The sequence below is a fragment of the Onychomys torridus genome, chromosome 13, assembly GCF_903995425.1.
Source record: "Onychomys torridus chromosome 13, mOncTor1.1, whole genome shotgun sequence".
Taxonomy (NCBI): domain Eukaryota; kingdom Metazoa; phylum Chordata; class Mammalia; order Rodentia; family Cricetidae; genus Onychomys; species Onychomys torridus.
Window position 1 is genome coordinate 24,656,165 of NC_050455.1, and position 20,138 is coordinate 24,676,302.

General features: G+C 48.9%; 1 protein-coding gene across 3 annotated transcripts in view; it reads left to right on the plus strand.

Annotated features, from left to right (window-relative positions):
• The window catches only part of Ctnna1 (catenin alpha 1), a 130,293-nt gene extending 117,116 nt beyond the window's left edge, over window positions 1-13,177 (plus strand). For all 3 annotated transcript variants that reach the window (XM_036204225.1, XM_036204227.1, XM_036204228.1), the window contains 7 exons: window positions 4,241-4,441; window positions 5,041-5,192; window positions 8,223-8,333; window positions 9,379-9,560; window positions 9,697-9,802; window positions 10,929-11,063; window positions 12,029-13,177. In XM_036204225.1, coding sequence (XP_036060118.1) covers window positions 4,241-4,441; window positions 5,041-5,192; window positions 8,223-8,333; window positions 9,379-9,560; window positions 9,697-9,802; window positions 10,929-11,063; window positions 12,029-12,316 — 1,175 coding nt within the window. In that variant the 3' untranslated portion in view covers window positions 12,317-13,177. The remainder of the gene's footprint in view (window positions 1-4,240; window positions 4,442-5,040; window positions 5,193-8,222; window positions 8,334-9,378; window positions 9,561-9,696; window positions 9,803-10,928; window positions 11,064-12,028) is intronic.
• Window positions 13,178-20,138: the final 6,961 nt, after the last annotated feature.

Here is a 20,138-nt window from a genome sequence, read left to right on the forward strand (position 1 = left end):
AGTTTCTATGTAGCAAATTCAAGCACAGAATTGTTCTCTTGAAGAAGTAGTGGTGTTTCAGAACATCTGAATTCTGGCTGTCTGCTGGTGTGTTTTTCTATTGTTCTGTCATAGGCTTGCTGAGAGACGCAAGTGATTAGTAATCAAGGTGTTTTTAGAGGAGAGGTCAAGGGCCAAGCAGGTGCCGGGTAGAGTCCTAGTATACTCAGCAGTTAATTTATAGCACCCAGATGCACAGTGACTTCCCTTCCTCCAGAATCCATCAGGAGCCAGTAGTCCAGGAAGGCCTTGGGCCCTGTAAGACCCTCCTCCATCCATGATTGACTCTTGACAGGCCCAATACAGGCAACTGCTGCTATGAGTTCATATTGTGATGGCTGTCATGACCAAAAGCTAGCACTCTACAGGCCTGTTCTCTGTCTTCTGGCTCATGCATTCTTGTGGTCTCCTTTTCCATGATGTTCCCAAGCCTTGGTGTGGGTTGTCCTGTTTAGAGCTGCGCACTCAACCATCCCTTATTCTCAGCACCTTGAACAACCAAGTGTCTATGTCCACTACTGTTCATTTCGAAGAAAAGGTCTCGTCTGTGTAATATAAACAAGTGTTCAGAAGGACTTCGGTGCTTTTTTTTTTCTTTGAGAGTAAAAGAAGCCAAACTGCAGATGAGAATTTCTCCTTGGAGGAAGCAGTACAAGTACAGCTTAGTGACTAGAGAGAGCATTGGTGGTTTTTCTTGCTGATGTGATCAGGAACCTGGATAGAAGCAACTTAGAGGAAAGGGTTTAGAGTTCAAGGGTACAGGCTATTAAGGCAGGAAAGTGCTAGCGGCTGGAGTGGAGGGAGGTAGCTAGCCACTCTGTATCTGTACTTAGGAAGCAGAGAGTAAAGGGACTCAGTTCCCTTCCTTCCTTCCTTCCTTCCTTTTTAAAATTTTTTTTTTTTATTGTTTTAAGACAGGATTTCTCCTTGTCTTGAAATTGGCACTTGCTCTGTAGACCAGGCAGCTCTGAGCTCACAGTGCTGGGATCAAAGGCATGCACCACCTCTGCCTGGTTCCTTTCTCCTTTTAGTCCAGTCCAGGACTCAACCCAGGGAATGGTACCACCTACAGCAGATAAAACTTGTCACCCCAGTTAACCTAATCAAGGTAATCCTTCTCAGGCATGCCCAGATGTTCATCTCCCATGTTAGTGGAGAGCCCATCACACTTTCTGAGAGTAACACATATTCACTTTCTTTAAAATGGATTTCCTTTGTTGCTAAAGAGTGGCATGCATACCTTCTCTGATGCGATCACAGATGGGGAAAAGTTAGGATGAAGTTATTAAAATTGGAGCTTATTTTTGAAAACATAGGTATCTAGGTGATGGGTTTTGTAGAGTACATCACTGAGTCTGAGGTATTAACGCCCTCCAAAGTGTTAGCCACCCTAAAACAGGGATGAGAATTAAAAGAAATAATTCGAATAACACTGGTTTGTAGTTTTCTGAGCAGAATCTTTCCTTTCCTTTTGACATTCTTACTTTGTAATACAAGATATATATATATATATATATATATATATATATATATTCCACATTTATCTTGTGTTGGATTCAGAAGAAGCAGTTTCAACACTGAGGCTTTGAATGATGGACAGGCTTGGTATTCATTTGTTTAGTTGGCATTACTATGTAGGGGGTTTGGATTTCAGGTCAGGTCCACTTCTTCTAGTTAGTGTAAAGATCCTAAAATTTTTGGTAGAAATTTTGTGTTCTCGTTCTCTCTCTCTCTCTCTCTCTCCTCTCATTTTGTTTTTCGAGAAAGGCTATATTTGTGTAGCCCTGGCTGTCTTGGAACTCATTCTGTAGACCAGACTGGCTTTGAACTCACAGTGATCCTCCTGCCTCTGCCTCCCAAATTCTGGGATTAAAGGCGTGCACCACCACCACACACGCTTTTATAGTGGGAATTCTTACTGTTTGCTTCTTAGCTTTCCTTGGAAAGACTTTTTTGAAACCAACCCATTTTCAAATTTTTTGCCATATCATTAATTACTGCTTTTTCCTTTTCTCCTCACACCAATGGTGTTGGATGGGATCCAGGGCTGTGTACAAGACAGGCAAGGGTTCTAGCATTACTCACCCTTGAGTGGGATCTTACTGTATAGCCCAGGTTGGCTTTGAACTTGGCAGTCGCTAGAACAAGTGTGTACCAGTATGGTTAGCTGTTTCCTTCCCTCATTTGTGAATTTTCACTTTACTCCATTAGTAACTCCTAAACAGACACTGTTTTAGAGCCTGCCTGCACCGGTAGGAGACTGTCAGGAGGCTTGCTGGGGTCCTGACGAAGCCCAAAGTGTGGCGTTGCAGTAACTCTGTTCTCCAAGTGCGCTGAGTACCATTTGCTTCTGGCTCACACCTAGGTTAGAGGAAGTGTATAAATACTGTGTTTTTAGTGTCTTAAGTCAAGTTGTTACCTCCTGTCCAGACATAGTCATGTGTAGCTTGGTTGTGTGTATTCATGGGTCTGGGAAGGAAAGGATGACGGCTTCCACAGGTGATTAAAATCGAAACCCGTCCTGGATATTGACCTTTTGAAGCATAAATGGTGTGTGCCATCACACACAGGCAGCCTCAATGTGCTGCCCTTTTGTTGTTGTTGTTGTTGTTTGTTGTGAGACAGGGTTTCTCTGTGTAGCTTTGGAGTCTGTCCTAGAACTCCCTCTGTAGACCAGGCTAGCCTTGAACTCAGAGATTCACCTGCCTCTGCCTCCCAAGTGCTGGGATTAAAGGCATGCGCCACCATTGCCCGGCCCCAGTGTGCTTCTTAAAACAGATTGCCTTTGCTACCTGTGTTCTAGCTCTTCTACGAGAAGCCACTGTTGTTGGCAGGATACCATGTCTTTAACCGACGTTAACTTTCAAGAGCTGTTATGCGTCCCAGGAAAGGAGAAAGTCATATTGCCACCTACTGCAGCCCCGTTGTGTGTGCCGGTGTATCTGCCTCTCACCCTCTTCTGGATCTGTCTGTACACTTCTGCCTCTACTGTCATGGTGCCTGTGTGCAGCTTGCACCGTTCGTTGCCTTGCTTCCCCTTTGCTGTTACAGATGAGATTGGAAGTACTTGCTCTGGGGTTTCTGAAAACAGTGTCAGGCTTTGAAAGGAAATGAGTTGGGGTCTTCAAAATCTAACTTGTGACTAGTAGGAGCTTCTTGTCAGTTAGCTGGATGTAGCATGAATCTTAAAAGGTCTTACTAATAAAATCAAACCTGAAGCCAGGTATTGAGGTGAATGCTGGAAGATCAGAGAAGCAGAACAAGCTACAGCTACCTCACCTCGCCAGTTCCCCAGCTGATCCTGTTTCCTCAGACTGGAAACCTGAGTCCTCATCCAAATGGATCTCAGCTGAACTGCTGCTAAAAGCCAAAAAACTTAACAGGACTCTAGTTCCGTGTCCTCACGCCTTATATGCCTTTCTGCTTTCTGCCATCACTTCCTGGGATTAAAGGCGTGAGCCACCTTGCCTGGCTGTTTCCAGTGTGGCTTTGAACTCAAAGATCCAGATGGATCTCTGCCTCCAGAATGCTAGGATTAAAAGCGTGTGCGCCACCATTTTCTGGCCTCTAGGTCTATCTAGTGGCTGTTCTGTTCTCTGACCCCAGATCAGTTTATTAGGATGCACAGTATATTGGGAGACAAAATATCACTACAGCTGAATTCACACGTTTCCCTCTAGAGACTACAGATGTCAAATGTTTTCATCTCAGATGTATTCTCTCAGTGCCCTAGAGGGTTAAACCTGCTTTTCAGCACCCTCTGATTTCGGTCTTGCTGCCTCCTAAATATTATTGGCATCTCTTGGAAGGTGAGGAAACACTGGACAGGTACAGCCGGATATTGAACTGTTCTCCTGATTTAGACTGTTTGAGACATTTGTTCAATGGCAGTCAACAAAGAGGCAGTTACTGAAGGTGGTGTGCTTGTTTTTAGTACATTGCTTACTTGGGGTGTGGGTGTCTGTGCCATGGGTGTTTTGGAGGACAGAGGACAACTTGCAGGAGTTGGGTTAAACTCTAGATTCTAGTTCCACCCTCCTGAGTGCCAGCATGCCAGTGTGTGCCTGTGCCAGCTTTGCATCTAAAACTTACGGCTATGTGGTAGGCACCACGCCTGCCACTGTACATAGAACATGCTGTGCTACTGTGTCAGCCCTGTGGAAGACCTGAGCCTTCATTCAGCTTTTTGCTTGTTCCGCAGAGAACCACATTTTGGAGGATGTGAACAAGTGTGTCATTGCTCTCCAAGAGAAAGATGTGGACGGCCTGGACCGCACTGCTGGTGCCATCCGAGGCCGAGCAGCTCGGGTCATCCATGTAGTCACTTCAGAGATGGACAACTACGAGCCAGGAGTTTACACAGAAAAGGTTCTGGAAGCCACCAAGCTGCTGTCCAACACAGGTCTGAGGACTGTCCTGGTGTTCTCCCTGGTCCCCACCCTGGCTCAGCTCTGACATCCTTCCAAATCCTGTGGATTGCACATACAGAACTCAGCTCTGGTTTTACACACACTAGGGGGCTCATTGTACTAGTGAGAAGTTAGTTGCTAGTCAGCTCACAAACTCAGTTTCCTCTGTGTCTGCAATGAACTTTAGACGTGTCTCCTGTTAGTGAACACACAGGAAATTAGTTAAGGTGGGTCCTTCCTCTTGCAAAGTTAGGGCTTGAACCCAGAACCTCTTACATGCTAGGTAAGCGCTCTACCACTACACTACCACCCCAGCCTGTTGTAGGTCCCATTCTTACGGCCTCAAGGTAGTTAGCAGCATTTCAAGTTCTCCCAAGTCATCCTGTCCTAGATAGAGTCGGGTGAGAAGATGATTGAGTCCGTAAGTCACATGTGAACATTGTGGTTTATCTTGCTGGTGAGTACTCGGCACAAGAGTAGAAACACAGGACCTTTGTTATGAGCTTGGCTTTTCTGCCTGGTTGAGGATTCAGGAGAGGGCTGGTGGAGTGCTGTCTGCTTAGCGTGACCTGCCTGCCTCTTGTCTCCATAGTCATGCCACGGTTCACTGAGCAAGTGGAAGCAGCTGTGGAAGCCCTCAGCTCAGACCCAGCCCAGCCTATGGATGAGAACGAGTTTATCGATGCCTCCCGTCTGGTGTACGATGGCATCCGGGACATCAGGAAAGCAGTGCTGATGATCAGGGTGAATAACCACATCTGAGACATTTCAACAGCTTCTTCTTTATCATTCGCTAACTTGAGCAATGTGTCATTCTGAAACTCAGCAGATACAGTGGCAGAATATTAATGACCATGATCATTAATATAGTGGTAGAATGAGCTAGAACACAAACATGGACCAAAAAAAGAGACCTAACATGAGTTGGGCTTGATGAAGTAATTTAGGGAATTTCGTTGGATAAACAGAATAGTTTGAGTTACAGGGGAAACTACAGAAAATAGTCTCTTAAATTTCAGAGATAGGTAAAGTTACTGTACTTCTGTCTAGAAGGAATGCTCCTCTCCTTGAAGGGAAACCCAGGCAGGAGGTTGAAGTCTTCTTCAGGATAAGGAGTGGCAGCCTCTGATGATACTCCATGGCTCATGGCCAAGGGGAAGTACTACCTCTGAGTCTTCTGTCACCCACCTTAGAAAAAGCGGCAGAAAGTTCTAGACCTCTCTGTGAACTGGGGTGGGGGTGAGGTTCTGGAACTGCAGATTCCTCCATCAATCATATCTTGGGTCTGTGTCTCCAGACTGCCTTTTCCAGAGCTCTGGGTCTCTTAAGATAAAAGAGCAGGGACCTGTGTCTCATCATTACCGTCTGTCTGTGCGCCCTGCGCGCGCACAACACACACACACACACACACACACACGCACACACGCACGCACACACACTCTCTTTAGTGTTGGATTGACTCTTAGATTGGGGTCCCACTTGTCGCTTTTCACCCAGCCCTTCAGGTCTTTTTTTTTTTTAAAATACGTTCTTGTTGTGTGCATGTATGGAGACCACAGGACACCTTGTGGAAGCCAGTCTTCTCCTTCTACCATGTGGATCCCAGGAGTCAAGCTCGGGTTGTCAGACTTGGCAGCAAAGTGCCTTTACCCGCGGACACATCTTACCAACCCAGGTCTTAGTTTTGAGGACATCTCCTTTTCTTATACTTTATTTATGCGGTCTTGGTATCTCTCATTTTCCTGCTGAGCCGTTCTGATGGTGGTGTCTGAGGTGAGATCGGGGAAGGCCCTTGTGTCCTGCTGGTTAAGTCTCTCCTCCAGCTCTATTTCATTTTCCTCTTTACCCTTTCCACACCTGAACCTCTAACCCTGTGCCCGATCTCACTAGTCCCGTTGGAAACACCAGGCCGTTGGAATGTCTGTCCCCTGCTGCTGTGCCCTGTGGTCATTGCTTCCTTCTAGGAAGAGGTCCCCGTCAATGTTGGTGGCCAAGGTCGCCCAGCACTGGATACGCCGACAGCATCCTTTAAGCCTGCTCACTGCCTCTGGCTCCTTTCTATCTAGATATACTTATTTCCTCATTTTGGGGGGAGATGGCAAAACTCTCAGCCCGTCTCCATCTCAGTCTCCTTGGCAGGGAAGCCCTGGCTTCTTTGTAAAAACATGCTTTCTTTAGAGGCTGATTTTGCTAAATTCCATAGTTATGTAGCTAATTTACAACTTTTAACCAGTTACTCTGCCCAAGAGTGAGCCCCAGCCTCTGAAGTGAGATTACTCAGCAGTTAACTCCTCTGCTTTCTCGGGTTCTCCCTGTGGCTTCCCTGATGAAACACAAATCTGATAGTCTTATCTTCCCTCTCGGGTATAGGAATGTGTTCCCACCCTGGCCTGGCATCCCTTTCCTAGCCCTCTGCCTGAAGGTGCCTAGGCCAGTGCATCTCGGTCAGCCCCCGGAGCCACAGTCAGATGGCGTTGTCTGCTGCTCCACACTCTCCGGAGGTGTCCACAGTCAGATGGCGTTGTCTGCTGCTCCACACTCTCCGGAGGTGTCCACAGTCAGATGGCGTTGTCTGCTGCTCTCCCCTTGGCTCAGAGTCACCTGACCTGGGATCTAGCCAGTGAGCCAGACCCATTTTCTTTTCCTCTTTGCTCCTTCCTCAGGTTGCTACCCCACCCCCCCCCCCCACACCTGCTCGGTCCCTGCCTCACAAGACCTGCCCCTGTTCCAGGAGGCACGACAGCTCCATTTGATATGGAGCTGCGGCAAATCATGTCGTTGACTCAGTTTCTGCCATTTCTGCTGCTGTCCCCTGTTAGCATAGCTGGGGAGTGACAAACAAAGGAGCTTTTCTTGGCAAGAGCGGTGCTGAGGACCCAGATAGGCCGTGGGCAGGCAAGGGGGCAGTGTCAGGCGCTGCTTTGGAGACACCCTAGACTTTCCACACCGCAGTCTGCGGCCAGAGCTCCAAGGTACTGGCAGGATCTTTGTGGCTCCGTGACCCTTTGTGATCCTTGCCCTCTACTGTTCTCATTTCTCTGGGGCAGGCCAACCTTGGCCTGTCAGAACCCAAACTCATGTCACTGAGTGCTTCCCACGTGTCCTGTCATTTGAGCCCCACAGGCCTGGGCAGGGCCTGACTTAAGGCCTAGTGAAGAGGAGGCCTTGTTGTCCTCTGTCATCCTTTCTGATAACTGTTAATCAGTAGCTAATCAGGAGGCTGGTAGGTTGTACAGAACAGGAATTGTCTAAATTGTTACAGCAGAGAACAGAAGGCAACAGTCGTCCTGAACTCTCATGCTGGATTCTCCTGTCCTTTGATAACAGTAGAGGACAACTGTAGGAATACTATACTGCTTTGTTTTATTCCTCAGAACAGCCTTTCGTGCCCAGAGAGAAAGCTCAGTGTTAACTTTCATTTTCTTGTTGTCATAAAGTGGGACTTTGAGATTTATCTATTTTGTATAAACATACCCACCCGAAGGGCTTCTGACCAAGGGTGGTTTTTACCTTCGGGTGCAGGTGCAGAGCCCTTGGGAAACTTGATGAACAGTGAAATCTTTCTGTTTCAGCAAGCCTTGATCCTTGATTCAGTCTCAGCCTGAGCGCTACAGCCGAGGACAGGAGCCTTCTTTAGAAGTGGGGGTGTGGAGCTCCGCAAACGCTCTCTGGTGACCCGGGTCCTGCACCTGGGCCTCCATGCTGTGGTCGAGGTTTCTCTCGGGAGGGTGGAGACGGGGCGGGGTCTGACTCGTGGTCTTGTCTTGGCCGCAGACCCCCGAGGAGCTGGATGACTCTGATTTTGAGACGGAAGACTTTGATGTCAGAAGCAGGACAAGTGTCCAGACAGAAGACGACCAGCTGATAGCAGGACAAAGTGCCCGGGTAAGGACGCTCTCCTGGTCCTCTGGCTGGTCTGTAAGGCTTCCTGGCCCTTCCCTCTTCCCGGGTATCTATTCAACAGTATTCGGGGTGCCGTTCTTCTCTCTTTTTGGTGGTATGACTGAAATGAAATCCTGTATCATGGCATTGCCAAAAAATACCTCTTCAGCTAGGAGCAGGGCAAGAACCTGGGGGCCTCGACTACCCACTGGGCTGCCAGCCTAATCAGAATTATGTTTGCTAAAAAGAATTGTGAAATACTCTCTACTCATTGCATTGATAACTGTGGGAATGAACTCTTAATTACTCATGGGCCTTAAAAACTGAACAAACCCCACAAAACCCACATTCGAGAAAACCAGTTGGCACCATTGCATTGGGGTCATTACATCTTCAATAGATAAGGTCCCTGCTTTTGGAAGGATATCAAGACATATTGCTAAGGAGCCTATTTCCTCACTGTTTCCATGGAAATCTGTCAGAGAGCATGTCCCTGATTTAGGTCTCACTGAGTCAGGAGAGCTGAGAAGATGGAGCCCAAGCTGTGGACCTGACTTGACGGCTAGCCCCCAAAGTGCTGCTTGTCAAGTAGCTAAGGTGTATGTTCCTCAGGAGACTCTGTCTTCTCAGACTGCCTCTGGTGGACCTTGAAAGTTCGAAATGGGGGTTGGGGATTTAGCTCAGTGGTAAGACCCTGGGTTCCATCCTCAGCTCCAAAAAAAGTTGGAAATGTCTGCTCAGGGCTCCACCCACACATCCTTTTCCCTCCTTTCATATTGCCACAGACAGTAAGACAAATTTGTCAGTCGGTCAGGTCAGCACAGGTGACTGTGCGGCCTCCTAGTTGGTCTCCTGCACTGTCTCCCTCCACATTCAGACATGGTTTGCAAAGTGGGTCGGGAATTTAGGCTGCAGTAAACTCCTGCAAAGATGAGGAAATAGCTCTCCAGGCAAAATGCAACCATTAAAACATTATCCTAGCTAGGGTGTAGATTGCTGTTAGGAGTCTTCTTGGCTAATGCACTGTGGTTTGGCTTGTGATTGTTAGGCAATCATGGCTCAGCTTCCTCAGGAGCAAAAAGCAAAGATTGCAGAACAGGTGGCCAGCTTCCAGGAAGAAAAGAGCAAGCTGGATGCTGAAGTGTCCAAATGGGATGACAGCGGCAACGACATCATCGTGCTGGCCAAGCAGATGTGCATGATTATGATGGAGATGACCGACTTCACGCGGTGAGCAGAAGCCCACCCCACAGGCTTCTCAGAGAGGGAGTGTACTTCCCCAGGACCCTGGTGCTCTGTAGACATCCTTCTCCATTCACCTCCAACCAGGAGAGGCTTCATAGACAGGATCCTGTTCTCTTTTCAGAGGCAAAGGACCACTCAAAAATACATCAGACGTGATCAGTGCTGCCAAGAAAATCGCTGAGGCAGGATCCAGGATGGATAAGCTTGGCCGAACAATTGCAGATCATGTAAGTGGCAGTCTGTCTGAAAACTCTGCATCACTACATCATTAAAGCCAGCCTCTACTATGACTTACAGGTGCCCCCACCCCCACCCCCAACTCCAGTTCTGGGCAGAAGCAGAACCTGCCCACCCCAGCCACTGAAGTGTGGGAGCCTCTTGCTGAGCTTTCTCTAGGACCTGGGAGCTCTGGGCATCTAGTGGGGGGCAGGCCTCTCTGCCTCAGCACCTCCAGGAAGCTCCCAGCACATCCTGTGGTACCAGGACTTAAGCCAGAAAGGGTGTATCAGTTGTGGGTTTCCAGGTTGTCCATGCTGCAGGATGAGGGAGGACTGTCCTCATACTCAAGCCACCATGCCACAGTCATTCTTGACTACCGTAGAAAAGCCTGTGGACCTGTCTTTCCTGTCTGAAGTCAGTAGCTCCACTGATCTCTCGCCCGCCTGGACCACTGTGGCCTGCTACCTATTCTTTTCTCCATTCTGCATACAGCCATCAACACCGTCATTATAAAATAATGCAAAGCAGACTCGAATCTGTCCTGCTTTGGTGGCATCTTAGAAAAAGTTAAAAGCCTTCAGAATAGAGTATAGGCTTCATTCTGTACCCCTCACCCCTCGATGGAAGTGAATGTCTGTTGTAACCACATCTGAGGAGACCTAAACACTTCAGTGCGGTCTAGACAGGGCTGCACTTGGAACTTGGGGTAACCATTTGTGCCTAGAGTGTCTCATCAGGGCTCGTCTTGCGAACCCTTGTTGAGCAGTGCCTAAGCAGAGAGCTGCTTCTTGGGATGGTTAATTTATGGAGCTCACAGCACCGACTTTCTGTATGAGCAGGCCCCGCTCTCTCCTTGGAGGGCCGTGAGCTTCGCCCCTGCTGTGGAACCCTGGGCAGCAGACAGAAGTGTCACTGCATCCTCCGTGCGGGGCTGCCTGAGGCGGGGCTCCAGGAGTGCCTTGCCTGGGATGTCATAGCCCTAGAGAACTGAACACTTCACCCCCACCCTTTGCACCTTCAGGAAGGGAGGAGGCATGTTAGTGCGCACAGGGAGCCTTTGAAAAACAGCCCTGGGAGCAGGGGATTGTGGGAGTGGGGCTGGGAGAGTCAGTGCTGAGCTTCCTGTTCCGACAGTGCCCAGACTCGGCCTGCAAGCAGGACCTGCTGGCCTACCTTCAGCGCATCGCCCTCTACTGCCACCAGCTCAACATCTGCAGCAAGGTCAAGGCCGAAGTGCAGAACCTGGGCGGGGAGCTTGTCGTCTCCGGGGTAAGTGGTGGCCAGGAGAGGGTGGCCATGGGAGTCCGCTGACCTCTGTCTACACTGAGAGGAGACTTGTCCCTCCACACCGTCCCCCTACTCCAGACGCGGTGTAGAGAACAGACCCCACAAGCCCAGCTGGTTCCTGGAACCCCACAGACCACACGCCACCTCTCTGAACGACAGCTCTTTTTAGCGTGGCATGGCTGGTGACAGATGGAACCATTACCAGGCCTGGTCTCTCTTCACTAGCTGTTCTTTGGGAAAGGGTGTTTTTCTACACCCCCCTCCCCAAGAGTAATTAAGCCTGCTCAGAAATTACCGAGTAGAATTGTGCAGGCCACTTTCTCAGTGTCCACCCACAAAGAGCTGAGTTGTAGCGGTTCACCAGGTCACAGTGCTGGGTCCTCTCACCGTGGGCAAGAGGAGGAGACAACATTTCTCTTTGGAGAGAGCACGTCTCCATATTCTTTTTCTTTTTTTCTTTTGTGTGTGTGTGGAGCTGAGGATCAAGCCCAGGGCCTTGTGCTTGCTAGGCAGCACTCTACCACTGAGCTAAATCCCCAGCCCATCTCCATGTTCTTAATGGGGAACCAGACCCCATACCTAAGATCACCAGAGTAGGAGTTGTGGTGGCCGTGGCCGACGCCATGTCTTCCCTGTTGCTGTTGGTGGGGCCAGTGCTACCCAGCCTTGCAGTCTCTCAGCACCTTCATGTAAGTCCCCAGCCCCAAGGGGCAGGGGTGGTGGGGTGATCTTCTACTTCACTGTGTCTCCGTGTGTTCTCAAAGGCAAGTATTTGCAGGTTACATGGATCAGAACTGCCACTGGGAGAGAGCAGTCAGAGGGCCTCTACACAGCGCTGTGGAGACCCTCAGGCCCTTGTTCCAAGGTGGGGGGCTGGCTGCTCTTCCAGGCCTGCATGTATGCAGGGTTCGAGTCGGGCTATTCACGACGCCATCTGTCCCTTGTAGGTGGACAGCGCCATGTCCCTGATCCAGGCGGCCAAGAACTTGATGAACGCTGTCGTGCAGACAGTGAAGGCTTCCTATGTGGCTTCCACCAAGTACCAGAAGTCCCAGGGCATGGCCTCCCTCAACCTTCCTGCCGTGTCGTGGAAGATGAAGGCTCCTGAGAAGAAGCCCTTGGTGAAGAGAGAGAAGCAGGACGAGACGCAGACCAAGATTAAGCGAGCTTCTCAGAAGAAGCATGTGAGCCCTGTGCAGGCCCTCAGCGAGTTCAAAGCCATGGACAGCATCTGAGCCGCTCCACTGGGGCCTGCGAGTGTGTCTTCACTTAGATGGGTCTGCTAAGTAGAGAACACTTAGATTCCACAGGGAGGGAGCAGATTTCCAACTTAACCAGGTGGTGAATTTTGCAAGGACATGTTTGTGTTAAAGCTGATTTTTAAAAAAAGCTTTAGAATTCAGAAGTATATTTCTAGCTATATTTTTATAAGCTTAAATGAAAATAAAAGTTCCATAACCAAAGAGTACCACACAAACTTCTTGGTCATATTTCAGAGTAGGGTGAGCTGTCTGCTTTCTAGGTAGGGGTAAGGGCTGGAGGAGAGAGGTTGCTTTCATCCCTACCATTGGGCAGTATAGAATTAAATGACCAAGCGTGACCCAGGGTAAGCCACTGGGCATCCTAAGAAACAGTCTGGAGAAGGAGCCTCTTCTGAAGAATAAACCATAGGAAACAATAAAACATAATGTATTGTGTAGGAAATTGATTGCTTTCTTTATGAAACAAAATGGGAATTATAATGCATGGCCACAGTTACTAATGTGCTCTGCTGCAGGACATTAATAGACTTGCTTTTTCGGGCTAGAAAGATGTGATGCTGTAATCAGAACACGCTCCCCCTGTTAGTCCAGCGTCAAATGCAAATTTATCCTCGGGCTCACTTCTAATAACCACAGTGTTTCCTGCCTTGAGCTGTCAAGGAATTCTGACAGAATAGGGTTTGCTTAGGCAATAATTTAGACTCTACCTTCTTTGTGATTACTCCAGCGATTACCATAGCTACAAGCTAAGAGTTTACTGTCTTATTTAAATTTTGTGAATCTAACTGTTTTTTACACTAATTTTCCCAATAAAGTCCACTATGAAACCAAGAATAAGAAGTTGTTTCTTTGCCTTCGAGAAGAGCGGCAGGCTTGGGATTCATCATGCCTCTGGCCCCCAGAGCCCCACTTCCCAGGATCGGTGCCTAGGGGAGGAAGGAGACACTCTCTTGCCCCCAGGAAGGTCAGGTTGCATTCAGCGGCCCAGCCTGTATTCCCACATAACCACACTTTAGGGTTCAAGTCGGAGGCATTAGCACTTGACCATGACAGGAAAAGGGCCGGCTCCCTTCCCTAGCCTCATTGTTGTCCCTCCCCAGGAGACAGTCGTCTCGGAGCCCCGTAAGGAGGTGGCTGTAGCCACTGCCGTACTAGAGTCTTGCCCACTCAACTGCTGTCCCCTGTCAAGGTGACGACCGCCTTCCCGTCTATCAGACTGGCCTTTCGTTACCATCTTATCAAGCCTGCTTGTGAGGGGGCACGCTTCCCGAACGAACACATGCACACGCACACGCATGTGCACACACACACACAGGTCTCTGCTCCTGGGGTGCCTGAACCTTGTCCTTCTCTGTCGCTTTTCTGATCTTACCCAGATGCCTGGCTTTAAACGACTGATTTTGGTTTGTTATTGGTTCTCTGCTTTTAAGCTGGATACTCTTAGATGATCAGCTTGGCCAGAGTCCACCTGCTGTCTGCTCTCCATACCAAAAGTCCCTGCTATTTCTCACCTTGTCTGCACTCAGTCACCGTTTCTCTGGCTAAATGCCAAAATGAGACTACCCTTAAAACGCGGGCGTGGTCTCCAGTCTTAGCAGACTTCCTGACAACGCTTGCAGGTCATGACGTCACGCCGAGAGGGCAGGGTAGGCTTCATGGGCTGATGTGCTTCCAAGCTTGCTCAGGGTGCCATTGCCAGGCCCAATTTCTTGTCGCGTAGAGTGACTCACATGGCACCTCCCCCAAGCCTCCCCTCCCGGGGGTGTGTGTGTGTGTCTAGTGTTCTCTGGAAAGCCATTTCCCATCGTCCCTGCTGTACTGTGCTAATGACTAACAGACCTGCGTGGATGCATTCCAGTAGGTGGGCTGCTATTAACAGCATACCCCCCTCCCTTCTCTTCCATCCCTGTCCAAGTGAGCCGGAGGTCCGCACAAACCTGCAGGTGACTCCACATCACAAAATCTAGTCCTCAGTAATGTCTGTGTCTTCTCGTCCCCACTGGCTTCTCCATTCCTCAGCGTTCTGCACCCATCCTGGCATTCCTCAGCCTGCCTGATGCATCCTGATTTTGCCCGTGTACTGGCAGTTCCTGGGTAGACACACACACACACACACACACACACACACACACACACACAGCACCCGGTGCATTATTTCGTATACCAAGAGTCACCAGTGATGAAGCCTTACCTGCCCTCTTTGTCACCATATTGAACGTCACCATGCTTGTTTCTGCTGTTCACATGCAGTGATCTTGTTTGCATGACTAAGGTCACTTGCTGCATGTGGAAGGCTGTAGGGAGACAGGTCCTGTCACTGACAGTTCTTGCCTCAAGTTTGCTTGAAAATACAGCAGAGGCCACCAACGATCTGCAAATGCTGTGGAGGGTCACACCAACACCGTTTCATCTGCCTTGACCTTGACAGGCGCTTTTCTGTGGGCTCATGCTGGAGCCTTGGCCTGGGTTTGGGCCCTGGGCTTCGGTTTGCAGCACTTGTGATCCTTGGCCATGTAGCAACAAATTTGCTTCCCAAGCTTGGGGTGGGTGATGAAGTCAGTGGGGCCCCTGCAACTCCTACACCTTCACATCGCTTGCCTGCGCCTTCCTTTTGCTTTTTAGTAATGAAGCACATTCCTCAGGAACTTGAGGCCGACCCCTTAGGAGATCTGTCTGTGTGGCGGGTTTCTGGATATCCTTTCTATGCTCTCAGGACTGGTTGTGGGTGGCGCAGTCCTTGGCCGGCTCTGCACTGTGACCTGCAGTGCCCCAAGTGCATGGGACTGGAGGAGGAGGAGCCTTGTATGTTACTGCCATAGCTTGTCACCTGAGCTCGGCATGCTGTCCCCAGCCATTTCACTTGCCACACCCTAGCAAGTCCCAGGTCCCTCTATCCGGTCTGCTTTCCAGCTCTGACATTGCCATAGCAGAGTCTGAGGCTAAACAGCCTGTGGCCACATGGATCAAGCCCAGCTTCTGCATCAAGCCCTTTATGAGCCCGTGCACTTACCACCCATGTCTTGTGTCCGAGACTGGGGCCCTGCCATCTGCACCCCCACACTGCTCTCTGGGGGTCCATGTGTGTCCTTCATGTCCTGGCACGGTCTCTGCTGTGTCCTCTATCAAAGTTCTGGAGGATTTTGTAAAAAGCTGGTAACTGAAGAAGCCAGACCAAGATCTCAACACAGTTGGGATCCTTTGCAGATCCTTGGAGTGTGAGGTAGGACTGTGTGAGGACTTTGTGACATCCCAGGGAGGTGCTGGTCGCTGCCCCCTGACATCCCTCAGGGCATACTCCTGATCTGGGTCCAGAAAGACATGCTCCTCTCAACCTGGTGAGGCCTGAGTGAGCAAGACAGAAGCCCCTATTCTGCATGTCACCTCCCTGTCACCTCCTTGTCATGCAGCTTCGGCCCTCTTATCTGCTCCCCACAACTACCTGCAGGGACACTGTAGAGCTCCCAGGCCTTCCCCGTCCCCAGGGTCTGTATTCCATAGGCTGACTCTACCCTCTCTAACCACCCTGCCACCTCATGTGCCCTGTCCCCAACTGAATCTCTGTAGCCCCCACTGCTCAGCTGCCAGGCCCAGGAAGGAAGGAGCTTCTGTGATAAGCATGGCAGAGTCCCGTCCAGTCCTTAGCATGCCACCCCATAGCTACAACATGGCAGGTGACAGTATTCTCATCTCTTGAGTAGATGCAGAGGCTAAGCCCCTCATCCAAGTCACTTGGCACCAAGTTGCTTGACCCCGCTACCACCTTAAGGTAGCCCCGCCAACATGCCCAGGTTCCAGCCACCCATGAGCTCTAGTTACGGGGTCCCTGCTCTAGGCCCTTGTGGTCTCACAGGCTTCAGATTCCTGCTCCTTTCTCAGCTCATCCTTGACATGTGTGCTGTTGCCATGGTGCAGGACTCAGCCCTGGGTCTGCTGCTCCCGTCTGTCCCACCATGACAGCCTATAGGCCTAAGGTACCCAAACAGTGCCCGCTGCTGAAATGCCCAGGGCAGGGCCAGGAGCAGCTCCACACTCTTGTACCTCAGCCAGCCTATGCCACCAACAGATGGCGTGAATGTTGTCTGACGTTTCTGTTACCTGCTGGTCAGTGTTGCTGGGTCAGAGTCATCAGACACTCAGAGGAGGCTCCCTCCAGTCCCTCTGCGACCAACACTGCTGTACTCACACGTTTGATCAGCACTAACGTTTTCTGCCTTTTTTTTTTTTTTTTTTAAGTTTTGAAATGGTCTCACTCTGTAGGCCAGGCTGGCCTGGCACTCACTCGGTAGACCAGGCTGGCCTTAAACTTTGAACAGCCCTCCGGACTCCCAGAATCACGTGCATGGTGAGCCATCTTGTCGAGCACCATCACTTTCTTAGAAGTCAAGCTTCCGTCTATGCATGGGGTGTTCCAATTTCTCTGGGACAGGTTCTGTTACATCAGATGCCTGTCCAGTCCTGAGTGCTGTCCTGAACCACGGTTGGGAAGAATGGCATAGGACCCCGGCTGTACAAGTCACCCTGAGATGGGGAACAGCCTCCAGAGCACAGCATGGGGAAACACCTATGGGAGGGACGAACCTCTACGGCTCGCTCTTGTTTTTTGCTTTTTAAAAATTTAGGTTGGGGTGGGCCGCAGAAATGGCTCAGTGGTTCAGAGCACATGTTGGAGTTTGATTGCCAGGACGCCCATGGTGGCTCAGAACCATCTGTAACCCATTTCAGGGGACCCGACACCCTCTTCTGACCTCTGCAGGCACTAGGCACACACAATATACAGACATACATGCATGCAAAATACCCATATACATAATAAATAAAATTTAAAAATTTAAAAATAGAATTAAAATGAAAGAGTAGGTTGGAATTTACATGAAGTAAAACCTGCTCTTTCTGATGTCACAGGAAAGTTACACACTTCCTCAGGCTATTCCAAGATAGTTCAACCACACTCTTCCTCTCTAGTGCCGCTACAGGAATGAAATCCCCTTGTTCTTAGCCTTGGCATCCTGTTCCGTTTGCACAGTGCATCTCGGAGCACGGCGCTGTGAGAAGCACGATGCACTGTTGTGAGTGCCTTTGCTCGTTTTCAGTAGTGAGTAGTATTCCGTCAGGGTGTGCAGTTCGCCCATTTATCCCTCCTGTAAGGGACTGGAACTGCTTTTTGTTTTGTTTTTTTTAAATACATACATTTTATAGACGCATTTGAGCACAGGCTTTTGTATAAACAGATTTTTGTTCATCTCAAGTAAACACCTAGGAAAAAGGTTCTGTCATAAGTAATGTTCAACTTAGGAGACTTGCAAACCTCACAACATCACTCTGCGCCATTTTGCATTTCGCCAAGCAGCAGCGTGCCTGCCTCCAGCTGTTCCGACTCTGGCACTTGGCGTCCCCGGGCTGTTTGGGTAGAGGCATACGGGACGTCTCATTGTGGTTTATGTGCATTTCTCTAACAACTAAGGCTGTGGAGTGTGCCCATGTGCTCCTCAGCCATCTGTTTGTTCGGTGAAATGCCTTTTCAAATCTTTTGTCTTTTATCGATTGATCTACAGATGGGCTCTGAAAGTTCCTACGTATTCTGGATATAAACCTTTCATTAAATGTGTGATTTGTAAAGGATTTTCTGCTTGTGGCTTTTTTTTTCTTAATTTCTAAATAAAAGTTTTTACTTTTAGTTCAATTTATGAGATTTTTAATTTTCTGGATGATAAAGTCCAGTGTTCTATCTAAGAACTCTTTGCCTGACTCTAGATCATAAAGATTTGTCTCCTATTTTTTTTTTTTAATAAAACTTTTAGATTTTCGTCTGTGATACACACATTGAACTGTGTATTAGTCGTGAGGTACAGGGGTCCACAGAGGTCTGACTGCTCCAGCACCACTTACAAAAAGACATTCTTGGGTCTGTGAGTTCGAGGCCAAACCTGGTCTATAGAGCGAGATTTGTGGAGAGAAACCCTATCCAGAAAAAAAAAAAAAACTTTTTACCTTTGTGAAAAATCAGCTGGCAGTGGTGGCACACACCTTTAATCCCAGCACTGGGGAGGCAGAGGCAGGTGGATCTCTGAGTTCAACGACAGCCAGGGCTATATCAAAGAGCTTGTTTCAAAAACAACAAACAAAACCACTCGACTGTATAGCATCCCCTCCTCATTTAGTTCTGGTTTTTCTTCATTTCAGTTACCCTTATAGAAAAGTATAGGAAAAAATAAGATAAAAAAAGAAAGAAAAGTATAGGAAGTAACATTCTGTAAGCTTCAAGTTGCATGCCTGTGTAGTGATCGAGCACACTGTTCAGCTCCATCCTGCTGTGGTGAGCACTGGCCCTGAGCACCGGCCTCTGTCCAGTGAATCCACACTGTCACTGACTAACTGCTTATCAGAGGGACCCCAGTCATGGTAATGCAGCTCTTCCATTCAAGTAACACTTATTTACCTAATAATAATGGCTCCAAAGTACATGATGGATGAGAAATTCGGACACACCTCTAAGCAGCTTATCCAGTGTTCTCTGCACATGAAAGGCGATTCTCAATGGGAGGAAAGAAAAACCACTAAGCAGCTGTGGAGGAGAATGAAAGAGGTTCCCATTCTGCCAGTAAGTCGCAAAGTTGCAAATCACAGCCACAGAGCAGAAGTGCATGGCTGAGACAGAGACCGCAACTCTGTGAGTTCAAGTCCAGCCTTCTCTACATAGTGTGTTCCAGGCCATCCAGGGTTATGTGGGGAGACCTTGTCTCAAACAAAACAGAAAGACAGAAAAGGCACTAGATAGAAAGGCAAAGAAGGCAGGCTCTATGCTTCAGACGTCCTGGAAGGTCAGCCCGAACCACAGGGGAGCTATTTGTGTTGGTGTCTAATTTACGATCTTTATGTCTATTCTTTTTGGAGACAGGGTCTCTCCACATAGCCCTCACTGTCCTGGAACTCACTTTGTAGATTAGGCTACCCTCAAACTCACAGAAATCCACCTGCCTCAGCCTCCCAAGTGCTGGAATTAAAGGCCTGCATTACCATACCTGGCTATGTGTCTATTCTTTGATCAAAGCCACGTGGTCCTGATTCCTATGAGCTTGTAGTCTTAAAATTAGCTAGTGTGAGCCTTCCTCCTCCTTATCAAAATTATTTTAGCCATTCTAATGCCTTTGTGTTTCTACTTAAATTTTTAAACAAGACTCCTAACATCTAAACATAAAATTAACTTTGCTGAGGCTGACATCCCAGCTGCACTGAGCCTTCCAACCCAGGCGCTCAGGATGTCTCCCACTTCTTGGGATCTTCTGTGACTTTCTTCTTCGGTATTTTATGGCTGTCGGCATAGATTCCTGCACCTTGGCCGCCATAAGCTACACATCAGTTTTCTGCTCCAACTGTCAAGTACCACTTTCCAATTTAAATATCTAATTATTTATGCCCAGGATAAAGCAGCACATTGACTCGGTGCAGAGACCTTGCACCCTGGCCTTTACAAACGGAACAGCTCAGGGAGACCTTCTTCTGTGGAGTCTGTGGGATTTCACACACTCACCACCTGCCCCCTGGGAACACCGTACAATCCCTTCCTCCTAATCTGTCTGCTGCTTCTTTGTTTTGCCGCCCAGGGCTTCAGCACAATACTGAGGAGTTGTGAAGATGACCTTGGTGTTGATCTTAGAGGGGTGAAGTCAGTCTTTCCCCGCCATCTGAGGATGGCGGGTGCAGGGTTATGTGGAGACTCTTACGAGGTCAGGGAGGCTTCTTCTTTTTGTTATAGGTGGTGTGTTAGGGCTCTCCAGAGGGACTGAACGGTAGGGTG